At 46.7% G+C, this 24,658-nt stretch overlaps 1 protein-coding gene across 1 annotated transcript in view; it reads right to left on the bottom strand.

Annotated features, from left to right (window-relative positions):
- Positions 1-21,690, bottom strand: part of prkaa2 (protein kinase, AMP-activated, alpha 2 catalytic subunit) — a 47,054-nt gene extending 25,364 nt beyond the window's left edge. Inside the window, exons 1-6 of the mRNA XM_085978160.1 lie at positions 21,515-21,690; positions 16,438-16,579; positions 7,266-7,359; positions 6,550-6,694; positions 3,624-3,711; positions 4-225 (exon numbers count right to left, since the gene is read on the bottom strand). Of these exons, the coding sequence (XP_085834286.1) occupies positions 4-225; positions 3,624-3,711; positions 6,550-6,694; positions 7,266-7,359; positions 16,438-16,579; positions 21,515-21,677 (854 nt within the window). The 5' untranslated portion in view covers positions 21,678-21,690. The remainder of the gene's footprint in view (positions 1-3; positions 226-3,623; positions 3,712-6,549; positions 6,695-7,265; positions 7,360-16,437; positions 16,580-21,514) is intronic.
- Between the last annotated feature and the right edge of the window lie 2,968 nt (positions 21,691-24,658).

The raw sequence follows: 24,658 nt of genomic DNA, 5'->3' as shown, positions 1-24,658 counted from the left end.
CTAATGTCTTTAATGGTTGCCCTCTTCAGCGGGTCAACCTGCAGCATATGCATGAGAAGATTAGCTACTGAGCGATTCAGATACTCAGGGATATAAAATACACCACCACGGATCTTCTTGAAGAGTGTTGGCACATGCTCATCATCAAAAGGCAGCGTCCCACACAGCAAGGCATAAAGAATCACACCGCAACTCCAAATATCTACCTCTGGGCCTGCGTACAACCTGATAAACAAAAGGAAATTATAAATATGGTATAATAGAATTATACACTGCCATACACCGAAGCCCATACACTGAAGGGTATATAAAATAGGCAGCAGTACAAAAACTACTTTATTTGGAAAGATGCAGCTTTATGTTTTCACTAAATTTGATCAGTTTAGGACTGCTTAGAGAACAAAAGAATGGGGAAAAAAAACAAAAGAATAGAAAGAGTACAATAACCAGTCCGCTCCAGTTGAAGTGTTTATAGTATTGCATTGCATTAGCCAGACTCTGGAAGTTGCTGAAAATGAGATGTCAAGCAATTAACAGATTAGCATTAACAAAAAGTGAAAATGGGAGGCATGAACTGCACAACTATATAAATTAATGAAAATTACCTTATAATTTTTATACGTAACACAAGAAGGTTCCCTAGAAATGAATGGGAGAAAATGTTGGCTGTCAAAAAAAACTATTATTGAAACAAGCTGTGTTGTGAGGTGTTGAAGACAATATTAATAGCTATTTTGCTAAAACTAGTCTGTTTTCCTTCAGTTACAGATGCTCTACTAAATTATAATCCTAAGCTCTGATAATCAAGACGAAGGCTGGTTGACAGCAATACGCAGTGTGTCAATCACATTTCTACATGTGAGTAGACACTGTAGTCCCTACCCAGAATATACAAGGCCTACTGTAATTAGCATAAAGGTTCCTGGCTGAAATCACTTGGAATCTGATTTGCCAGTTATAGAACAATGCTACTCCAGCTTTGTTTTATCTTTATTATTAAGCCCTGCTGTGGAAATCTATTTTTGTATATTTCCTTGTATATTTCCTCAACAAAATTTATCACATAGGACATTCAAGTAAGGTGCACATACATGGAGTAAAATACAGCAGTAAATAGTCCCGAGATCTGCTAGGGACTATTCACGACTTTGAAACAATTTTAACAAAAGAAAAATAGGGAGACGGTATTGTAGGGATATGCTACTGAACTAGTAATCCAGAGGCCTGGACTAATAATCCAGAGAATGCGGGTTCATATCCCACCATGGTAGTTTGAGAATTTGGACCATGAAGCTGTCGGACTGTCCTTAAAAACCCAACAGGTTCGCTAATGTCCTTTAAGGAAGGAAACCTGTCGTCCTTACCCAGTCTGGACACGCACAATCACAGCTCTGAAGTTCTGGCATTAATGAAGAGTAAGATTTGGGGGGGGGGGGGGGGGGGGGGGAGGAAATTATGAAATACTTTCAATTTAAAGTACCACTCCCATAATATATAAAAGTTCACTCTTAGTTCCTCTTTTGTGCAAGATAAAAGTCAAAATAATAAGACATGGACAGGGTGCTGGAGACCTACCATGCCATTAAAGAGCTGCTCCACTAACATATGTGGTGGCCCATGAGTAAGCAGGGTATCAGTACTGGAAACCATCTTGATACTGCAATATTAATAAGTTTAGTACCAGCCAACATTTGAGTGCACAGGGGTTAGTTTCCTGGATCAGGAAGAAACCAAATATAAACCAAAGGTGATAAAGTGGCAGTAATTCATGCTGAGGTCATTAATGTTTTAGCTGTTATAATGTGATACAAGTTCCTGTGTGCCATCTCCTCCCCGCAAGTTGCCAAACCTGGCAATTTAAGCCAAGAATACCATGACTTTGGTTTCAATTCTATTTTTCTAAAATAGCAATTGCTATCTGTGAGTGAAATAAGTGAATTATACTGGAGATACAGTACTTCATATTTGATAGTAGTTGTACACTGAAAGAAGATGGTATTCATTACAAAATAAAAAATATTAAATACTGAAGTGTCTACATTATTCCATAAATCTTTAAATTTTATAATATGGAGTGACAATGGAGATTTATAGATTCTATGAATATAATAACTTATATGTCTCCCTTGTAAGACAAATATTTAACAATGCTTTATTTTATTGTTTTAATTGGGCTTCCAAGTGATAGTCAATTAAAAATCCAATTTGGGGGAACTGGCTATGGGTTAGCACACAAACATTTCACCTCTGGGGTGTGAATCCATCTTAAAAAAGGTTCTCATTTTATTCTGTCAACAACAATAATTTCCCTGTTTTTTCCTGTAGTTTTTGTGTCAGTATTTTTCCTGTTTATTAACTTGCCACAGAATCAGCAATTTCAAGTAAATAAAACAAATTGTACATATATCAATGATGCATTCTTAAAAGTTTTAACACTACCAATTCTCTCAAAACAAACAATATTTCAGCTTATCCAAAGCTAGGTAAAGCAATAAAGATTGTCAGCTAAGTAAGCCACAACACAAAACACAAACTCAGGCTCCAAGAACAGGATACATATGAAACACAGTGAAAATAGGAACCAAGCATCAAAGACTGTCAGGACTGTCACCACTAGCTTCCCTAACTTGCTGATTAAATCACATACTCTGCAAATCAGTGATCCTCTTTGGGTTTTTTTTCTGTTCTGTTCCACCTCCCATAGAATTGCCCTTTTACCTTTCACTCCATTCATCTAAACTATTGCACTATGCTTACATGGCACACGAGCATGGGGATATATTCTGCCCCAACTGTGTTACCAAATCGGGGAGGAAATTCTGACTGCAGCCCAAACAAAGGGCTATTAAATTGAGCCAATCAAAAAGCTACTAAAAATAATCTGGATCGGGTCAGATAATTTCTATTCATTTAGATGTAGCAGAAGGTAATCATCTGAAGTGACTAAAAAACTGCTGGCCAGAACCCTGAACTATTAGATTTTTTTTAATCCATGAGTCGGCCTGAAAATTGCCAGAAATGGCAATTTACATGCAAGTAATAGTAATAAAACATTCCCATAATAAAGGAATAAACTCTGTGCTGGCTTTAAAAATCATATATGAAATGAGTCTGGGAGATCTCAATCCTACTTCTGATGGGCTCACAGCATAAACCTGTCCATAAGAGTAACATAAACGGAAGATAAATTAGCAATCTCACTAAACTAGCCAATTAGAATGGTTAATTTAGATAATGGAAATATTATAATGTTCTTCTGAGGTTGAGGGTTCTTGGACCAGAGCCGGCTGAGGTTTGCTCTGCATCCAGCCATGCCACGCCTAATCTAGGAATATACAGGCCCAAGATGTTGAATTAGCCAGCATTTTCTCCAACCCCAAAAGTCGTTTCATCCAGGATGTTTAAAGAATGGAACAATGACAAAACTGTGTTAAAAAGGTCATGCGGGAAAATAATTTTTAGGCAAGTGGCATTTATACTGCAGATGTAAAAATATACTGGAAGGCAATAGCAACATCACTGGGAATTGTTTGGACAGAAATGTCAACCAAATCACAATGGACCGTTGAATCTGATGGAAATGCTTAGATCAAACATGGGAATATCAACAAGATAGATCTCACCTGCCTGAGATAACCTCTGGAGCAGCATAATTTGGTGAGCCGCAGCTAGTGCGTAAAAACTCCCCATCAGCCATCATGTTAGACAGTCCTACAATGAAAAAAGGTTACATTAGCGAGTGTGCGTTCATGCATCAGTTAGGTCATTTAAGTTTATCTTTATCAAATTATACTCCCTCAAATGTGTGGGAACCATAAATTCTTCTTAATATATTGTTTAAAAAGTCAATAGCAACTGGAAATGCAAGTAGTGTTTTTCACCATAAGTTTATCCCTACCATTTACCACTTCTAGTTTTTTTCTTTTTCTATTTTCAACACAAGTAATATCTCAAATATAAAAACTGCCAGTAAGTTCACTTTAATTGAAAAGGTAGTTAATATGCCTAAAAATCATTTTCTTTCTCCTTTAAGTTGCACATATTCTCAACAACTTCCACCAACTAATACAATTATTATTTGTACTTGGAGCAGAAACATTTTTTCAATGTTTATTTGCCTAAACTCAATTTGAGGAAACATTTCCTGTTGATTACATTACTTTACTCTCTCCAAACTTACGATGCTGCCAGCATCTAATCCCTTTTTTAAATTTCCTCCCACTCTCTCTAGATCATCTCTCATTGTGGATTATCCCCAGCTGTAAAATCAATCTCTTACAAAATTAACTTCCATCCATCTATTTAAACTGGATTTATATGGGTGCTAAGATACCCACTGAGCGTAGCACATCCCTAATGTTCATCAATTAAACAAATAAAAATTGTCAATAAGGTTTTCAACTCATTTGCCCAATGTATACCACCCTACTGTGTCATGCAGTTTTCCAAACCACAAATTGCAATTACCCAATCCCAAACTCAACTCCACCAAATTCCAGAGAGGCAGCAATAAGGAAAACGAAACAAATGCAAGCCAAGCTGCTACTCTTAATAGCTGGTTCAAAAGTGGCACTGGTGGAGATCTCCACCCATTCTCTGTTGGAACAAAACCTCTCGTCAAAACTGCTAATGTAACGCCCTTATTTAAAAAGGGAGGCAGACAAAAGGCTGGAAACTATAGACCAGTTAGCCTAACATCTGTGGTTGGCAAAATGTTGGAGTCCATTATTAAGGAAGCAGTAACAGAGCATTTGGATAAGCATAATTTAAATCGGACAGAGTCAGCATGGTTTTACGAAGGGGGAGTCGTGTTTGACAAATTTGCTTGAATTCTTCGAGGACATAACAAACAGGGTGGATAAAGGGGAACCAGTGGATGTGGTGTATTTGGACTTCCAAAAGGCATTTGACGAGGTGCCACACAAAAGATTACTGCACAAGATAAAAAATCACGGGATTGGGGGCAATGTACTGGCATGGGTGGAAGATTGGCTATCTAACAGAAAACAGAGAGTTGGGATAAATGGTTCATTCTCTGGTTGGCAATCAGTAACTAGTGGTGTTCCGCAGGGGTCGGTGCTGGGACCCCAACTCTTTACAATCTATATTAACGATTTGGAGGAAGGGACCGAGTGCAACGTATCCAAGTTTGCCGACGATACAAAGATGGGAGGGAAAGCAGTGAGTGAGGAGGACATAAAAAACCTGCAAAAGGACATAGACAGGCTAAGTGAGTGGGCAAAAATTTGGCAGATGGAATATAATGTTGGAAAGTGTGAGGTTATGCACTTTGGCAGAAAAAATCAAAGAGCAAGTTATTATCTAAATGGAGAGAAACTGCAAAGTGTTACAGTACAAAGGGATCTGGGGGTCCTGGTGCATGAAACACAGAAGGTTGGTATGCAGGTAATCAGGAAGGCCAATGGAATCTTGGCTTTTATTGTAAGGGAGATGGAGTATAAAAGCAGGGAAGTTTTGCTGCAGTTATACAGGGTACTGGTGAGGCCACACCTGGAATACTGCGTACAGTTTTGGTTTCCATATTTAAGAAAAGATATACTTGCTCTCGAGGGAGTTCAGAGAAGGTTCACTCGGTTGATTCCGGATGATGAGGGGGTTGACTTATGAGGAAAGGTTGAGTAGGTTGGGCCTCTACTCATTGGAATTCAGAAGAATGAGAGGCGATCTTATCGAAACATATAAGATTGTGAGGGGGCTTGATCGGGTGGATGCGGTGAGGATGTTTCCACTGATGGGTGAGACTAGAACTAGGGGGCATAATCTTAGAATAAGGGGCTGCCCTTTCAAAACTGAGATGAGGAGAGACTTCTTCATTCAGAGGGTAGTAAATCTATGGAATTTACTACCTCAGAGAGTTGTGGAAGCTGCGACATTAAATAAATTTAAAACGGAGATAGACAGTTTCCTAGCTGATAAGGGAATAAGGGGTTACGGGGAGAGGGCAGGGAAGTGGACGTGAGTCTAAGTTCAGATCAGCCATGATCCTATTGAATGGCGGAGCAGGCCCGAGGGGCCTTATGGCCTACTCCTGCTCCTACTTCTTATATACTTCTATTTCTTATGTTCTACAACCGTTTCAAATTCCCTAACTGCACAACCCTCTATTCACAAGCTCCAGCTCACAAACAACAGGACTTCATGTACCACTGGACAGGATTCGATTGTGGTTACCCCAATATAGATTGTCATATGGTTTTTCTTCTTCTGAAGAATATGATGAGTATAACAGCAACAGTAACTTATATTATCTACCAATAATCCATGCCCTCTGCACTTCATCCTATAGAACATTAGCTTTGGAACACATTTTAAACATCTGTAATTGACTGAGCCCTATTTAAACTAAGCATGAATGACAATTTTGAAAAAGAAAATATTACTCTACAACAATTTTAACTTGTGAAACAAATTGGGTTCTGCATTGTATTTCCGACAGGCTGAGCTGCAGACTTTTATAGTAATTCCCCCAACTCTGGAACACTTAGCTGCAGTCTGACACATTCCTCACATACACCAGGAGTCACATACCAAAGTCAGCTATCTTGGCATTCATTTGTGCATCAAGGAGAACATTCTCTGGCTTCAAATCACGATGAACCACCATGTGTCTGTGACAATAATCAACAGCTGAAATAATCTGTTGAAAAAGACGGCAAGCTTCCGTTTCCTCCACCTACAGCAAGAACAGAACATAGGGGCATGTCACATTGTTGCTGGAGAAGCCCTAAATCTGTTACAGCAATAAATAAATCGCAATGCAGGAAAGTCACTCTGAACACCAGCTCAGAAGCACCAGCCTTGACTAACAGTCAAACCTGCTTACTCTCACTTGTAAGTTCTTGGCCAAGTTGGCTGGTGGACCAGAGCATTCCCTCTCTCAATTGGGAGGGGCGGGGAGGGCAGAAAAACAAATACCAGCCTGCCCTTGTAGAACTGTACCTCTTGCTGAATATTCACAGAATAGAGCATCAATGTCACAGGTAGGTTTGTAGCCAGCCAAGACATAGGTTGCAGTCGTTAAAACATTAAATACAAGGTGTGGAAGTGCTCAAATCATGTACATTCAGCAATTGGTTTATTATATAAATAAAAGAAAACAATGCATGCAATGTTAAAGTAAAATAAAGTTTCTTAAAAGCATTCAAAAACAATGTTAATTAAAAAAAGCAAGAAAAATCCAAGTTTTTCCCTTAGGCACTTGAGGATCAATTCCCCATTGGTTCAAATAGCAGTATAGCTCTTACCCTTCCATGTTTACAGATGTAGTCGAAAAGCTCACCACCTGGCACATATTCCATCACCATGAAGAAGTCAGTTGGAGTGCTGATCACCTGGTACCTGGTAAAGTATAAGACAGTAATTATGGTACCTACTAGTAAAGCACAACACAGTGTACAGACTACAAAAAACTGGGATTATTCTCTTTAGAGCAGTTTAGGGGAAATTTAACGAGCTATCAAAATTATGAGGGGTTTTTGACAGAGTAAATAAAGAAACACTGTTTCCACTAGTAGGTAGGTCTGTAACCAGAGGACATAAATTTAAGATAATTGGAAAAAGAAGCAGAGGGGAAAATGAGAACTTTTTTATGCAGCAAGATGTTATGATCTGGAACTCACTGTCTGAATGGGTGGTGGAAGCAAATTAAACAGTAACTTTCCAAAGGGAATTTGATATATACTTGCTATCACATGGAGTAGTTGAAGCGATTAGCATAGATGCATTTAAGGGGAAGCTAGATAAGTACATGAGGGTGAAAGGAATAAAAGGATATGTTGATAGGGTGGGATGAAGCAAGGTAGCAGGAGGCTCGTGTGAAGCATAAACACTGGCATAGACCTGATGGGCCGAATGGCCTGTTTCTGTGCTGTAAATACTATGTAATACTACATAGTATACTTGAAAAGAAAACATTTACAGGGCTATGAGGAAAGAGTGGGGAAGTGGAACTAATTTGATAGTTCTTTCAAAGAGCTGGCACAGGCATGGTGGGCCAAATGGCCTCCTTCTGCGTTGTAAGATTCTATGGGCTGGATTTTTCCAACCTCGGCAGACGACGTCCATGGCGTGTGGGGACCCCGCATCTGTGTCGATCCCTACCTCCAACAAGATATTCCGTTGATGGGGCTTGTTAAGCCCGCCCTGCGAGGTTTTCGGCCAATTAATAGGCAAATGGTATGTTGGCCTTCATAGCGAGAGGATTCGAGTAGAGGAGCAAGGATGTCTTGCTGCAGTTGTACAGGGCCTTGGTGAGACCACACTTTGAGCATTGTGTGCAGTTTTGGTCACCTTATCTGAGGAAGGATGTTCTTGCCATGGAGGGAGTGCAGCAAAGATTCACCAGACTGATACCTGGGATGGCAGGAATGACGTATGAGGAGAGATTGGGTCGATTGGGCTTATATTCACTGGAGTTTAGAAGAATGAGGGGGGATGTCATTGAAACTTATAAAATTCTAACAGGACTAGACAGACTAGATGCAGGAAGGATGTTCCCGATGGCGGGGAGTTCAGAACCAGGGGTCACAGTCTAAGGATAAGGGGTAAGCCATTTAGGACTGAGACGAGGAGGAATTTCTTCACCCAGAGAGTGGTGAACCTGTGGAATTCTCGACCACAGAAGGCAGTTGAGGCCAACTTATTAAATATATTCAAGAAGGAGTTAGATATATTTCTTTAGGCTAAAGGGATCAAGGGATATGGGGAGAAAGCAGGGACAGGGTACTGAATTTGGATGATCAGCCATGATCTCATTAAATGGCGGAAGAGGCTCGAGGAGCCGAATGGCCTACTCCTGCTCCTATCTTCTATGTTTCTAATAGCAAGTGGGTCTGATGACATCATTTGATGACGTGTCATCAGCCGATTTCCTTAAAGGGGTCATGTCCACAATCATTTTGACAGTTGTGCTGTCAGTGTTCTGCAGCATTGAGGTGCTGCAAACACTGCACAGAGGTGCACAGCTGCACCCAGGCTCTCCCATTCCTCCCTCCATATGCTTATGGAGGGAGTCACAGCACGCAGAGAGGTTCTCTTCCCTTCCAATGGGTGGAAGAGACCTCCCCAGGAGACCAACACAGCCTGGTTGCACATTGCACAGGAGGGCACAAGCAGGGATGTTGTCAGGAGGACCTGGGTGCAGTGCCACAAACCTTTCAATGATCTTAGTAGATCACAAAACGTTACTGCAAAGCCACACTCAACCTCATCCTGCTGTGCCTCTCATCACAACCTCATCACTGCCTTCCCTATCCTACTCCTGCACATCCTTACTCACACCAACTTACCTTGCACCTCCACCCATCCCTCTCTATCTACATTATCACATCTCCATCTCACTAGCCACCCCTCATCTTTGTCCAATCATACAAACTAACACACAAGGGTAGGCACTTGTGTGCTTTAGCCAATGTTCATGTAAGTGTCTGTTAATGTGTTGTCAAACATTGAAATCTTTATTTTCAACACTTTGCCTTCTTGGACAGATTTGTGTGCGCCTTTTGGAGTGTCTTAGTGAGTTCCAGTGAATGGTGAGACATAACGTTCCCCCCCCACCCCCAATGGTGCCAAGTGTGAAAGGAATGACTTGGACATTGTAGGGATGCTTTATGGTGCTGCTGTAGGATGGTGCCAACCTGGTACATCATGTGACAGCCAGGGTGTAGAGTGTTAAGTGAAGCAAATCTGGACATGGTGAGGCCATCGCTGGTGTCCCGGGCAGCAATGTGCACAGGTGATGATGCCCTGTGTCCAGTGCAACATCAGCTGTTTGCGGAGAAGGTTGGTGTGGATGTTGGTGCTGCTGGTGTGCCCGGTGATGCTGGTGTTGGGACTGCTCATGTTGGGATTCTGAGGACCAAGGTGAGATGTTTTCAAGGGCACTGATGCTGATGGAATAGATGGCAGGTGAGGATGAGGTGACAGAAGTAATCTGTCAATGGTGAGATAGGTTGTTCCAAGGAGGATAAATGTGAGGTTATCCACTTTGGTGGCAAAAACAGGAAGGCAGATTATTATCTGAATGGCAATAGATTGGGAGAAGGGGAAGTGCAATGAGACCTGGGTGTCCTTGTGCACCAGTCGCTGAAGGTAGCATGCAGGTGCAGCAGGCAGTTAAGAAGGCAAATGGTATGTTGGCCTTCGTAGCGAGAGGATTCGAGTACAGGAGCAAGGATGTCTTGCTGCAGTTGTACAGGGCCTTGGTGAGACCACACTTTGAGCATTGTGTGCAGTTTTGGTCGCCTTATCTGAGGAAGGATGTTCTTGCCATGGAAGGAGTTCAGCGAAGATTCACCAGGCTGATACCTGGGATGGCAGGAATGACGTATGAGGAGAGATTGGGTCGATTGGGCTTGTACTCGCTGGAGTTTAGAAGAATGAGAGGGGATCTCATTGAAACTTATAAAATTCTGACAGGACTGGACAGACTAGATGCAGGAAGGATGTTCCTGATGGTCGGGGAGTCCAGAACCAGGGGTCACAGTCTAAGCATAAGGGGTAGGCCATTTAGGACAGAAATTAGGAGGAATTTCTTCACCCAGAGTGGTGAACCTGTGGAATTCTCTACCACAGAAGGCAGTAGAGGCCAATATATTAAATATATTCAAGAAGGAGTTGGATATATTTCTTAAGGCTAAAGGGATCAAGGGGTATGGGGAGAAAGCAGGGACCGAGTACTGAATTTGGATGATCAGCCACGATCGCATTGAATGGAGGAGCAGGCTCGAGGGGCCGAATGGACTACTCCTGCTCCTGTCTTCTATGTTTCTATGAGGTGACACTGGATAGAGAGATTACTCCAAACACTTCAAAAGTGCATGAAGCTCAAAAGTGGGTTCCAAATCATTAATGCTCCAGCTTCTAAGATTGGGAAGTGAACAGCTGTGATTTGGTAGCTTTTAGACCACTTTTGCAGCTTTCACCTATTCACAGCAATCCATTCATTGAGAACCCGACATACTTGCCTGACGTGATAGCCGCTCTCCGGGAACCTCGTTGAAAACCTTGTAAAATGGTAAGTACATGGGAAAATGGTGCTTAACTACCTTTTAATAAGCTTTTAACTATCTAAATTAGCTGACCCGCCGCTTGGTGTCGGGTCTGTTCAGGGATGACAGACCCGACACTTGGGAAACTGACAAGGAGGCGGGTTTACAGCAGGATACCGACCCGGTCAATCTTTGTGATTTTGGCAAAATTCAGTCCTATGATTCGATCAATTAGTGCTGTTATAACTCTTTAGTGATACGTAGCAATAAAACATCATATAACTAGGGATGGTCCTACAGTATGTCATTAGAACCCTTAATAATGATGTTTTATTTAAGTTTAACATGGCAGGCTAAAGAAATGCTACTATAGACACCTTTAGCATGATGTAGGTCTACATTCTTCCTTAAGCAAGAAAATTAGATTGAGAGAGAGCCTGGAGTGAAGCAAGAAGGAAACATTTCCATTGTTTTCCCCTTAACCATTTGGGATAAGCACCACAAAGCATGCCTAGTGGAAAATAGGTTGTTCACAAGATTATATCCTGCACAGGCTAGGGGAACGGATCTTTACTGGATTTTTAGTTGATATCCATAATCTAATGCAAGTTTCTTAAAACGTTTGCTTTAACAGAAATCAACATTTTTTTTGCAATGAGTTTGGAAGAAATGTCAACCGTAGCACTGATTTTTTTTCTTCAAATCTCAAGCCACTAAACCTTCACTCAATCAGGTTATGTTCAAACAGGTACTCTTTAGTTTTCCAATATTTGAGGCCAGGTATGGTTCAATCACACTTCTTGAATATGGACAATGCATTTGCCTGTTTTCAGTCTCTTGGAGCCTCCCCAGTGTTAAGTGACTGCCGTCGAGATGGCTGTTAGTGCTTCACAAGTTTACTCCAAAGTCTATGTATCCTGGTATATAGCTTATCTGTCTCAAGGAATTTATTGGTTTCCAGCCCATTCAACTTATCTAAAACCTTTGTTTCAAAATTCTGGAGCATACACCACTATTTTGTTTGATGTTACTTGACATACTGTCTGTGTCCCTCCAGGAAAAAAACATCCACGTGATAGTAATATAGCATGTCGACTATCACTAGTTTATACTCATGTCTAGCTCCACTTCAGCCCTCCTTGACCAACCATCCTGTTTATGGTGTGAAAAGAATTTTGGAGTTACATTTTGAATCTGCTATGTTCCTTTCCAGTTTTCTCTGAGCGCCCCCAATCTTTTTCGTGACCTGCTTCTGTAGAATCTTGTACTCAGCCCAATAGTCACCCTCATTTCAAGCTTTCTAAGACATTTTCATGTAATCTCCCTTTTTATTTTTCTGTTGATCCATTTTTATTTATTTTGTCCTTTCTTCACTTGGTTATGGGATTTAGGAAAATAAAGTCATCTTAATATTTGCTCGGAACTGTTGCTTCATCTGTCTTTGTTAATTAGTTACTACCAAGATATTACAACAATCATGATGCACCTTATCTGGGTGCACCCTTATTTGTTCTCTCCAGCCTGCCAGTTCTGTGTTATACTAGCCTACAAATTAAGAGAAGTTTTGTGTTTTACTTTAGTTCATAACATTTTACATCCATCACTTTAAGAGTGAATCTCAAACCTTTTAAGATTGGAATGATTAAAAACAATTTTGATTAACATCCTTTCTTTATTTACTTCTGTTGAATTTGTAAACGGTTTCTATTTGAACAATGAATGCTGACAGCTTACAAAAGTTACTAAGTTGCTTGAAGTAGGTGAACAGAATCCATCAACTCAGAATATTTTAACCTGCTGGGCAATGGAGCAGAGACAGAGGGAAGGCTGGGCAGAATCGGAACCGGGACTCAGATGCATGGGTTGTGAAAGAAAACAGTGGGCAGATTAGGGCTCAGCCCGTTCCCAATCACTGCTGAGCCCACTTCAAACTTTCTCTCAAAAATGTGATGAGTGCACTTAAATATCTTTGAATTTACTTCTGAAATAATGCATGTTAAATGTCACTTTATCTAGCTAAACAAACATTAACTGCACCCAGGAAGCACAATGTCATTTTTAAATGTGTGCATTGCTTCCCACCCCATTAATCTTGTGTTAAATACATATAAACTCTCCTACAAGACAAGAATATTATTCCACTGTTTGGGAGTTCAAGGAGGGAGCGTCCATCTTATACTTGGGAATAGAGTAGAGCAGCAGACTGACCACAACACTTAATATGATCAGCAAGTACAGGATTCAGTCTCAATTTTATCGGGACACAATTTTCCACTCCACTCCAGCCTACACCGATCTTCTGCTCAACATCATCCGATGCTATTTTGGCTTGAAAGTAGTTGGATCATCTTACATTTGGGTTGGCTTATAGGCAATTATATAGATAACGTAGAAAATGCTAGAAATGCAGAACAGATCCATCAGCATCTGTAAAGGACAAATGATCCACATCCAACATGTTAACCCATCTTTCCTCCAAATACTGAAGGGCCTGCCTTGTATCTTCAGCATTTTTTTTAAATTTTTTTTTTTAACCTCTAGACTTGACTATTCTAACGCACTCCTGGCCGGCCTCCCACATTCTACCCTCTGTAAACTTGAGGTCATCCAAAACTCAGTTGCCGTGTCCTAACTCGCACCAAGTCCCATTCACCCATCTCCCCTGTGCTCACTGACATAAATGGGCTCCCGGTTAAGCAACGCCTCGATTTCAAATCCCTCCATGGCCTCGCCCCTCCCTATCTCTGTAATCTCCTCCAGCCCCACAACCTCCCACCGAGATATCTGCACTCCTCTAATTCTGCCTTCTTGAGCATCCCTGATCATAACACTAACGATTGGTGGCCATGCCTTCTGTTGCCTAGGCCCTAAGCTCTGGAATTCCCTACCTAAACCTCTCTACCTCTCTTTCTTCTTTTAAGACACTCCTTAAAACCTACCTCTTTGACCAAGCTTTTGGTCACCTGCCCCAATTTCTCCTTATGTGGCTCGGTGTCAAATTTGCATCTTGTAATACTCCTGCGAAGCACCTTGGGACGTTTTACTACGTTAAAGGCGCTATATAAATACAAGTTGTTGTTGTAGGAGGGAGTGTGTTGTGATAAAAGGGACATTCTTGGATAGGTATGCAATTACACGTAGTGTCTTCCAGGGATCGTTGCGAAGATCCCAGCTTTTCATTTAATTTTCCCTCCCTCTTAACTGAATTTGGGAATAGGAAGTGTATCCAATTTTACAGATAATAATACGGTAGGAAGTATAAAGAGAGCAGAAAAATTACAAAGTGACGCAGATAAATCAAGCATTTAACACTGCAGTGATAGCACACCTTGGACTTTAGAATGGCAGATGGGAATATAATCTAAATGAGAAAGCACTGGGCAAAGTACATACACAAGAGAATTTAAAGATACAGATACCAAGTCATTAAAAGCTAGCTCATAGGTACAAAAAAGCAATTAAAAAAAGACTAATCATAAAATAATTCAGAATATAAAAGCTAGTAGTTATTATAGTTATACACAGCATTGGTCAGACTTCTTTGGAAATATCAGATTCAGTTTTGGGCACTCTACTTAAGAAGGATATACACACCCCTTGGAGAAAGTCCAGCAATAATTCACCAGGATGCAGTGGGATGATGGGTTTGAGCTATAACGAAAGATTGGGTAAACTATAATTATACTCCCCGGACATAAGGAGTTTAAAGGGTGATCTGATTGAAAATATGATTATGAAAAGAATTGACACGGAAGATAGGGAGCAACTTCCTTCTAAATGTTTAAATTTAGGAAATGGTGACATATTAGAATTAAAGCTAGCCAGTTAAAAGCAAATCCAGGAAAAACTTCTTCACACAAAGGGTAGAGAGAATATGGAATATACTGTCCCAGAAGGCCTAATATACAAAGTAATTAGCAGTGTTTAAATGGGAGATACTTATTTGGGGAAGGTCTAGGAACACAAGAACAGGAGAAGTTTGCAGATGATACTAAAATCGGCTGTGTGGTTGATAATGAAGAAGGAAGCTGTAGACTGCAGGAAGATATCAATAAATTGGTCAGGTGGGCAGAACAGTGGCAAATGGAATTCAATCCGGAGAAGTGTGAGATAATGCATTTGGGGAGGGCTAACAAGGAAAGGGAATACACATTAAATGGTAGGACACTGAGTAGTGTAGAGGAACAAAGGGACCTTGGAGTGCATGTCCACAGATCCCTGAAGGTAGCAGGCCAGGTAGATAAGGTGGTTAAGAAGGCATACGGAATGCTTGCCTTTATTAGCTGTGGCATAGAATACAAGAGCAGGGGGGGGGTTATGCTTCAACTGTATAAAACACTAGTTAGGCCTCAGCTAGAGTACTGTGTGTAGTTCTGGTCACCACAATACAGGAAAGATGTGATTGCACTAGAGAGGGTACAGAGGAGATTTACAAGGATGTTGCAGGGAGTAGAGAATCTTAGCTATGAGGAAAGACTGGATAGGCTGGGTCTGTTTTCCTTGGAACAGAGGTGGCTGAGGGGAGACCTTATTGAGGTGTATAAAATTATGAAGGGCAAAGATAAAGTGGATAGAAAGGACCTATTTCCCTTAACAGAGGGGTCAAAAACCAGGGGGCACAGATTCAAAGTAATTGGGGGAAGGTTTAGAGGGGATTTGAGGGGAAATTTCTTCACCCAGTGTTGTGGGGGTCTGGAACTCACTGCCTGAAAGGGTGGTAGAGGCAGGAACCCTAACCACATTTAAAAAGTATTTGGATGTGCACTTGGGATGCTCTAACCTGCAGGGCTACGGACCAAGAGCTGGGAAGTGGGATTAGGCTGGATAGCTCTTTGTTGACCGGCGCAGACACGATGGGCCGAAATGGCCTCCTTCCGTGCTGTAACTTTCTATGATTCTAAGGCCCACAGGCCTGTTCCGTCATTCAATCAGATCATGGCTGATCTGAACCTCAGATCCATTTACCTGCCTTTGATCTATATCCCTTTGACATCCTTATCTAACAAAAATCTAGCAATCTCAGTCCCGAAAATTTCAAATGACCCAGCATCCACAGCCTTTGGAGGGAGAGTTCTGAATTTCAACTATCCTTTTGTGAAAAGGTGCTTCCTGATTTCAGTCCTAAATGGCCTAGCGCTAATTTTAAGATTGCCCCCCCAAATAAAATCTGACCCTTTATCATTTTAAATACCTCACTTAGATCACACCATAATCTTCTAAACAAGGGAATACAAGCCAAGTTTATGCAACCTGTCCTCATAACTTAATCCTTTAAGCCCTGGTACCATTCTGGTGAATCTGCACCGCGCACCGTCCAAGGGCAATACATAGCCTTCCTGAAGTGCAGTATCCAAAATCGAACGCAGTATTCCAGATAGAGTCTGACCTCATTTATTACCAGCACACAACACAAATTAATGTCACTCACAGTTTGATAATGTGAGGATGGCGGAAGAGTTTCAAGTTTTGAATTTCCCGTTTGATTTTTCCAACCACATCCAAATTGCGGATCTTCTGCCTGTTCAGGATTTTAACTGCAACTTTGTGTCCTGTTAGTTGATGCTCTCCAACTAAAGAAATAAAGATATTAGGATTTAACTTCAGAATTATTCCATTCTATCCAAGGAAGAATGGCTGATGTGGGAAATGGAAATGAAAAGTAACACATCCGAGATGGAGCTATGAAGCAAAGTTTAGAGAGCTTTAAACTGGATCTTGCTCTCCTGTAACTGGCCTAGTACTGCTTAATTTTGGATCTTACAAAGTGCTCCATTCCCTAAAACTAACCTTAGTCACATTAGCACAGCATTTAACTATAAAAAAATTAAAGGATCTGCATCTGATTAAGAAGTTTAAAATGGACAATAGCTGCTAAAATATTTTCCGACATTACAAATCAATCATTAAAACCAAAGCAATAAGTGCTTTTGAAAATCACAGATTACACGTTCCTCCTACATTCTCTTAAAGGGATGCTCATCTTTATGCTGCACACAGAGGTGAGCATCACAATGTAATCAATATTGAGACACACGCACCAGGTCGAACCTAACCTAAACACATTAAAACCAGCTTGAAAACATTTGCGGCGATGGGAGGGACGAAAAAGAGAGGAGTTGCAGGGAGGGACACACGGAGGGATGTGGAGACACGCGGAGGGGATGCGGAGGTCGGGAATACATTGGCCCAGTAATTCCGGTCCCAACGCGTGAGTACGGACGGGGTACTCACGCGTGGGCCCGTTGGAAGTGCCGGATTTCAGTATGCACAGCGCATGCGCGGGAAACCGGCATTTCCTCCAAGGGGTTCAGAGGTCCAACGCGTGCGCGCAGGACTCTGCGCGCACGCGTTGAACTTCCTTCTTTTTGACAGGTTTGCCCGTGTGTAAGGGCCTCAACTTTTTAGAAATGTAAAAAGGAGACGTAAGGACTTAATTCTTTAAGGTAAGTGGTCTATTATTTAAAATTATAACATTTTTCCACAGCTTTATTGTTTTTAAGGACTTTACAGTAAGGTAAGTGTATTTTTAGACCTGATTTCTTAAAAAATTATTTTTTTCAAAAATTTGATTAATTGTTTAAAATAGTTTTTTTTTAAGTTATTTATAGTTCATTTAATTAGTGGGATGTTTTTTAAAATTTTATTTAAAGTTTAAGTAGTGTTTTGGGCACCCGTAGTTTTCATGAGTTTGACAGTTCTTACTGTCAAACTCATGAATGAAGTTTTCCCTCCCCTGATTGGCTGCCCAGTGCTCACCTGATCCCAGCCGGCACATCGAACGAACTACGCCGCTGGATCAGGCAAGCACAGCGCGCCGACAGCTGAACCGGGCCAGTGACAGGAATTCCAAGCAGCCCCAGGCTTCAGCTGTCGGCGCGCCGGGTAAGTGCACATCGGGGGCTTGCACGCACGGCAAGCCCCCGAACCTAATTTCTGGGCCATTGAGAACGGGGACGCGAGTGCACAGGGTGGGAATGCGCTGAGTGTGGTGAGCGGGGAGGGGGCGCGCAGGTTGGGAATTCGCTGAGCGTGGTGAGCAGGGAGGGGGCGCGCAGGTTGGGAATTCGCTGAGCGAGGTGAGCGGGGAGGGGGCGCGCAGGTTGGGAATTCGCTGAGCGAGGTGAGCGGGTGCGCAGTCTGGGAACGCGCTGGGGGCGGGCGCGCAGTCTGGGAATGCGCTGGGTGCGGGGGGCGCGCAGTCTGGGAACTCGCTGTGTGCGGGGGGCACGCAGTCCGGGAACGCGCTGGGTGCGGGGGGCGCGCAGTCTGGGAACGCGCTGGGTGCGGGGGGCGCGCAGTCTGGGAACGCGCTGGGTGTGGGGGGCGTGCAGTCTGGGAACGCGCAGTCTGGGAACGCGCTGGGTGAGGGGGCGCGCAGTCTGGGAACGCGCTGGGTGCATGGGGCGCACTGTCTGGGAACGCGCTGGGTGCATGGGGTGCGCGCAGTCTGGGAACGCGCTGAGTGCGGGGGGGGGCGCGCAGTCTGGGAACGCGCTGGGTGCGGGGGGCGCGCAGTCTGGGAACGCGCTGTGTGCGGGGGGCGCGCAGTCTGGGAACGCGCTGGGTGCGCAGTCTGGGAACGCGCTGGGTGCGGGGGGCGCGCAGTCTGGGAACGCGCTGGGTGCGGGGGGCGCGCAGTCTGGGAACGCGATGGGTGCGGGGGGCGCGCAGTCTGGGAACGCGCTGGGTGCGGGGGGCGCGCAGTCTGGGAACGCGCTGGGTGCGGGGGGCGCGCAGTCTGGGAACGCGCTGGGTGCGGGGGGCGCGCAGTCTGGGAACGCGCTGGGTGCGGGGGGCGCGCAGTCTGGGAACGCGCTGGGTGCGGGGGGCGCGCAGTCTGGGAACGCGCTGGGTGCGGGGGGCGCGCAGTCTGGGAACGCGCTGGGTGCGGGGGGGCGCGCAGTCTGGGAACGCGCTGGGTGCGGGGGGCGCGCAGTCTGGGAACGCGCTGGGTGCGGGGGGCGCGCAGTCTGGGAACGCGCTGGGTGCGGGGGGCGCGCAGTCTGGGAACGCGCTGGGTGCGGGGGGCGCGCAGTCTGGGAACGCGCTGGGTGCGGGGGGCGCGCAGTCTGGGAACGCGCTGGGTGCGGGGGGCGCGCAGTCTGGGAACGCGCTGGGTGCGGGGGGCGCGCAGTCTGGGAACGCGCTGGGTGCGGGGGGCGCGCAGTCTGGGAACGCGCTGGGTGCGGGGGGCGCGCAGTCTGGGAACGCGCTGGGTGCGGGGGTCGCGCAGTCTGGGAACGCGCTGGTTGCGGGGGGCGCGCAGTCTGGGAACGCGCTGGGTGCGGGGGGCACGCAGTCTGAGAACGCGCTGGGGCGGGGGCGCGCAGTCTGGGAAGGCGCTGGGTGCGGGGGGCGCGCAGTCTGGGAACGCGCTGGGTGCGGGGGGCGCGCAATCTGGGAACGCGCTGGGTGCGCGCAGTCTGGGAACGCGCTGGGTGCGGGGGACGCGCAGTCTGGGAACGCGCTGGGTGCGGGGGGCGCGCAGTCTGGAAACGCGCTGGGTGCGGGGGGCGCGCAGTCTGGGAACGCGCTGGGTGCATGGGCGCGCTGTCTGGGAACGCGCTGGGTGCATGGGGCGCGCTGTCTGGGAACGCGCTGGGTGCATGGGGTGCGCGCAGTCTGGGAACGCGCTGGGTGCGGGGGGGCGCGCAGTCTGGGAACGCGCTGGGTGCGGGGGGCGCGCAGTCTGGGAACGCGCTGGGTGCGGGGGGGGGCGCGCAGTCTGGGAACGCGCTGGGTGCGGGGGGTGCGCAGTCTGGGAACGCGCTGGGTGCGCAGTCTGGGAACATGCTGGGTGCGGGGGGGGCGCAGTCTGGGAACGCGCTGGGTGCATGGGGCGCGCAGTCTGGGAACGCGCTGGGTGCGGGGGGCGCGCAGTCTGGGAACGCGCTGGGGCGGGGGCGCGCAGTCTGGGAAGGCGCTGGGTGCGGGGGCGCGCAGTCTGGGAACGCGCTGGGTGCGGGGTGCGCAGTCTGGGAACGCGCTGTGGGCGGGGGGCGCGCAATCTGGGAACGCGCTGGGTGCGCGCAGTCTGGGAACGCGCTGGGTGCGGGGGGCGCGCTGTCTGGGAACGCGCTGGGTGCGGGGGGCGCGCAGTCTGGGAACGCGCTGGGTGCGGGGGGCGCGCAGTCTGGGAACGCGCTGGGTGCGGGGGGCGCGCAGTCTGGGAACGCGCTGGGTGCGGGGGGCGCGCAGTCTGGGAACGCGCTGGGTGCGGAGGCGCGCAGTCTGGGAACGCGTTGGGTGCGGGGCGCGCAGTCTGGGAACGCGCTGTGGGCGGGGGGCGCGCAGTCTGGGAACGCGCTGGGTGCGGGGGGCGCGCAGTCTGGGAACGCGCTGGGTGCGGGGGGCGCGCAGTCTGGGAACGCGCTGTGGACGGGGGCGCGCAGCCTGGGAACGCGCTGGGTGCGGAGGCGCGCAGTCTGGGAACGCGCTGGGTGCGGGGCGCGCAGTCTGGGAATGCGCTGTGGGCGCGCAGTCTGGGAACGCGCTGGGTGCGGGGGGCGCGCAGTCTGGGAACGCGCTGGGGCGGGGGCGCGCAGTCTGGGAACGCGCTGGGTGCGGGGGCGCGCAGTCTGGGAACGCGCTGTGGGCGGGGGCGCGCAGTCTGGGAACGCGCTGGGTGCGGGGGCGCGCAGTCTGGGAACGCGCTGTGGGCGGGGGCGCGCAGTCTGGGAACGCGCTGTGGGCGGGGGGCGCGCAGTCTGGGAACGCGCTGGGTGCGGGGCGCGCGCAGTCTGGGAACGCGCTGTGGGCGGGGGCGCGCAGTCTGGGAACGCGCTGTGGGCGGGGGCGCGCAGTCTGGGAACGCGCTGTGGGCGGGGGCGCGCAGTCTGGGAACGCGCTGTGGGCGGGGGCGCGCAGTCTGGGAACGCGCTGTGGGCGGGGGCGCGCAGTCTGGGAACGCGCTGTGGGCGGGGGCGCGCAGTCTGGGAACGCGCTGTGGGCGGGGGCGCGCAGTCTGGGAACGCGCTGGGTGCATGGGGCGCGCTGTCTGGGAACGCGCTGGGTGCATGGGGCGCGCTGTCTGGGAACGCGCTGGGTGCATGGGGCGCGCAGTCTGGGAAAGCGCTGGGTGTAGGGTGCGCGCAGCCTGGGAACGCGCTGGGTGTAGGGTGCGCGCAGCCTGGGAACGCGCTGGGTGCAGGGGGCGCGCAGTCTGGGAACGCGCAGTTCCCAACATTCCAATGCTGTTGTTGTCACTTTCGCTGAAATCGGCGCGAGGCTGGGGAACTAACGGTTGTTGGTTCCATGAGACGGGAGGGCGGGGTTCGCCGGTCCAACCTCGGAGAGCCAATAAACTGCCGCCATCAGATGCACAGTCCCGCCAGGGGGACGCCGTGTCCACCGAGGCACTAGGCCGGGCCACTCACTGGGAATCAGCAGCGAGCCTTTCACTGTTGACCGAGGACGTCACCTGCAAACTAACACAAACCAGGGAGGCTTGGCAAGCGTGACGCGCTTTTAAAGAATCGTCCTAGACTGGCGGACACACACTTAACTCTTCACTTTGCCGAAGGTGCCGACCCCCAGCGTGTCTCCCAGGATGTAATGGCCGATCTTCACCCGCCCGTCGTGTTTCTGCTTCTCCGCCATGGCTACGGGATTCCCTCTACCCAGCCTGCACCGCGGCCAGCGCGCATGCCAAGTGGCGTCCGTGACCATTTGAAGGAGGGATGAGAACAGCCGGCGCCATGTTTGAGACAGTCAGTGAGACACTGGTCTGCAGTTACTGGATGGAGAAAGAAAGACTTGCATTTATATAGCGCCTTTCACGACCGTAGGATGTCCCAAAACGCTTTACAGCCAATGAAGTACTTTTTGAAGTGTAGTCACTGTTGTAATGTGGGAAACGCAGAAGCCAATTTGCGCACAGCAAGCTCCCACAAACAGCAATGTGATAATGACCAGATAATCTGTTTTGAGTGATATTAACCAGGAAACCGGGGATAACTCCTCTGCTCTTTTTCCGAAATAGTGCCATGGGATCTTTTACGTCCACTTGAGAGGACAGACAGGGCCTCAGTTTAACGTCTCATCTAAAAGACGGCAGCTCCCTGCCAACATCGGAGGGCAGTAGCAAGGCTATGGTTAAAATACATGTTTAGACATAGGGAGGTATGATTACGGCTCCCACTGCAGGAGCTGCTTCACTGCCCCAATTTTACTGTGGGAGGTCCCTGCAGTTCCCACTCTAGCCTCAGCTCCAACTCGTACCTGCCACTATCGCTTCACTGCAGCAGTGGACTTTGGCAGCATTCCTGATCTTAATACAGTTTTTAACACCGTTCAGGAATTCCTGTCTATAGCATGGCTCACAGAGTCTACAATGTGAGAGGGAGAGAGAATTCCTCTCTGAATTGAAGAAGGGGAGTTTGGAGGGGAAGATTGTATCTTTGCAAACTGGAAGGGGAAAGAGCATCTCAGAGCTCTGGGAGCAGGCGCGCAGATTGGGAATACACTGAGTACAGGATGCAGGGAGGGAGAGGCGAGAGTTCCGTGTGAATGGAAGATACAGGTATCGTCAGTCCTCTGAATTGCGAAAAAGTTCAGTAATTCAACGGAAAGTGATGGTCTAGTTACTCTGATGAATAAACCCCAAGTGTCACCTTAATCTTTTACTACAGAATTTTTTATTAAAAGTTTATCCATGCTAAAGTTATGTTAACAAGATAGCACCATCTTGAAGATGGAAATGCACAAACAAGTGGGCACATGAGGGGTGGGGACAGTAATTTGAACTAGTCAAAATTTGCTGCATGCACTACTATTCCTCATGATGGAAGTTTGGTTTGTATGTCATGCACTCCTTATTTGTATATCACCATTTCTGTCATGCTTCCAGGTGGCATGTCAACACGAATTCCCATTATTTAGTGAGCAGCTACGAAATGTCATGGGCCCCAGTCATATCTGCAGCTACACTTGCACCACTAGATGGAGCATCAAAAGCTCCAGTCCCCATACCTACAGCTCTATTATTCAAACCAGTTCAGAGCCTTTGAATCCTTTGGCTATGGTGAATTTCACAGCTTCCCTGCCTCCATGGTCCATTCAAGTAAGTTTACTCAGAATTAGATTTTTGCTCTTCCTTTCCCCGCCAGACTTCATGTTTTAAAACTATTTTCCTATATTATAATATATAATTCTTTTGAAACTGTGCTTCTAACTCTGGCTCCCACTTAAACCGCCTCCTGATTGCTGGCTTCGGCATTTCTGCTGGCCATCTGTCCTCTCGCCACTTAAAAACAGATCTTAATGCTCCTTCCCTCTACAGTTGATTTTTTTTCCATAATTTTCCTCTTTTTAATATCCAAGCCTTTCCAAAATTAGGTCGCCAAACCTAACCCGTCCCCACAGCCCTGACAACAACTTGCATTTATGTAGCACCTTTAACGTAGTAAAACGTCCCAAGAGACTTCACAGGAGTGATTATCAAGCAAAGGTTTGACACCGAACCACATAAGGAGATATTAGGACGGGTTGGTCAAAGAGGTAGGTTTTAATCAACATCTTAGAGAGGTGGAGAAGTTTAAGGAGGGAATTCCAGGTTTATGGCCTAGGCAGCTAAAGGCACAGCCGCCAATGGTGGAGCAAAGAAAATTGGGGATGCGCAAGAGGCCAGAAATGGAGGAGCACCGAGATTTCGGAGAGTTGCAGGGCTGTAGGAGGTTACAGAGATAGAGAGGTGTGAGGCTGTGGAGGGATTTGAAAACAAGGATGAGAATTTTAAAATCAAGACATTGCCAGTCTGGGAGCCAATGTACATCAGCAGGGTGATGGGTGAATGGAATCTGGTGCGAGTTAGGATACGGGCAGCAGAGTTTTGGATGAGCTTAAGTTTACAGAGGGTGAAAGGTGGGTGCAAGGCCAGGAGAACATTGGATTAGTCGAGTCTAGAGGTAGCAAAGACATGGATGAGGGTTTCAGCAGCAGATGAGCTGAGGCATGGGTGGAGATAGGCGATGTTATGGAGATGGAAGTAGGCGGGCTTGGTGCTAGAAAGGATATGGGGTCGGAAGCACAACTCGGGGTCAAATAGGACACCAAGGTTGCAAACAGTCTGGTTCTGTCTCAGAAAATGGCCAGGGAGAGAGATGGAGTCGGTGGCTAGGGAACAGAGTTGTAGCGGGGACTAAAGACAATGGCTTCATTCTTCCCAATATTTAATTGGAGGAAATTTCTAGTCATGCAATTCTGGATGTCTGACAAGCAATGTGACTAATCATAGGCATTGGAGGGGTCGAGGGAGGTGTTGGTGAGGTAGAGCTGGGCGTCGTCAGCGTACATGTTGAACCTAACGTTGTGTTTTCAGATAATGACACCCGCCTCAACCATTTCCTCACATATATCTCCAGAACCCTGTCTACTGCCCATTTCCACCCTGCTCAGTATGCCAGTGGCTCCTTTTTCTGCCTTGGTTCCTAGCAAAAGGCCCTGCTACACTAATGACCTGGGGTAAGAAATCTGGGTGATATGTGGCCTTCGCAGGCACACCATATTTCGGGTATGCTGCACCAGTCTGGCTATTGGTACAGTGAAAGCAAAATTACCTCTGTTTTCTAATAATTCCTAATCACTCTTCCAAATCTGTCAGCAAGTGGGTTTGGAGTAAGATGAGTGCGTAGTTAAGAATCATAGGCAAA

This window comes from Somniosus microcephalus, chromosome 3 (assembly GCF_052327205.1).
Source record: "Somniosus microcephalus isolate GS21.2 chromosome 3, FLI_Smic_1.0, whole genome shotgun sequence".
In the NCBI taxonomy this organism is placed as follows: domain Eukaryota; kingdom Metazoa; phylum Chordata; class Chondrichthyes; order Squaliformes; family Somniosidae; genus Somniosus; species Somniosus microcephalus.
This window is presented reverse-complemented; position numbering and strand designations above follow the sequence as displayed.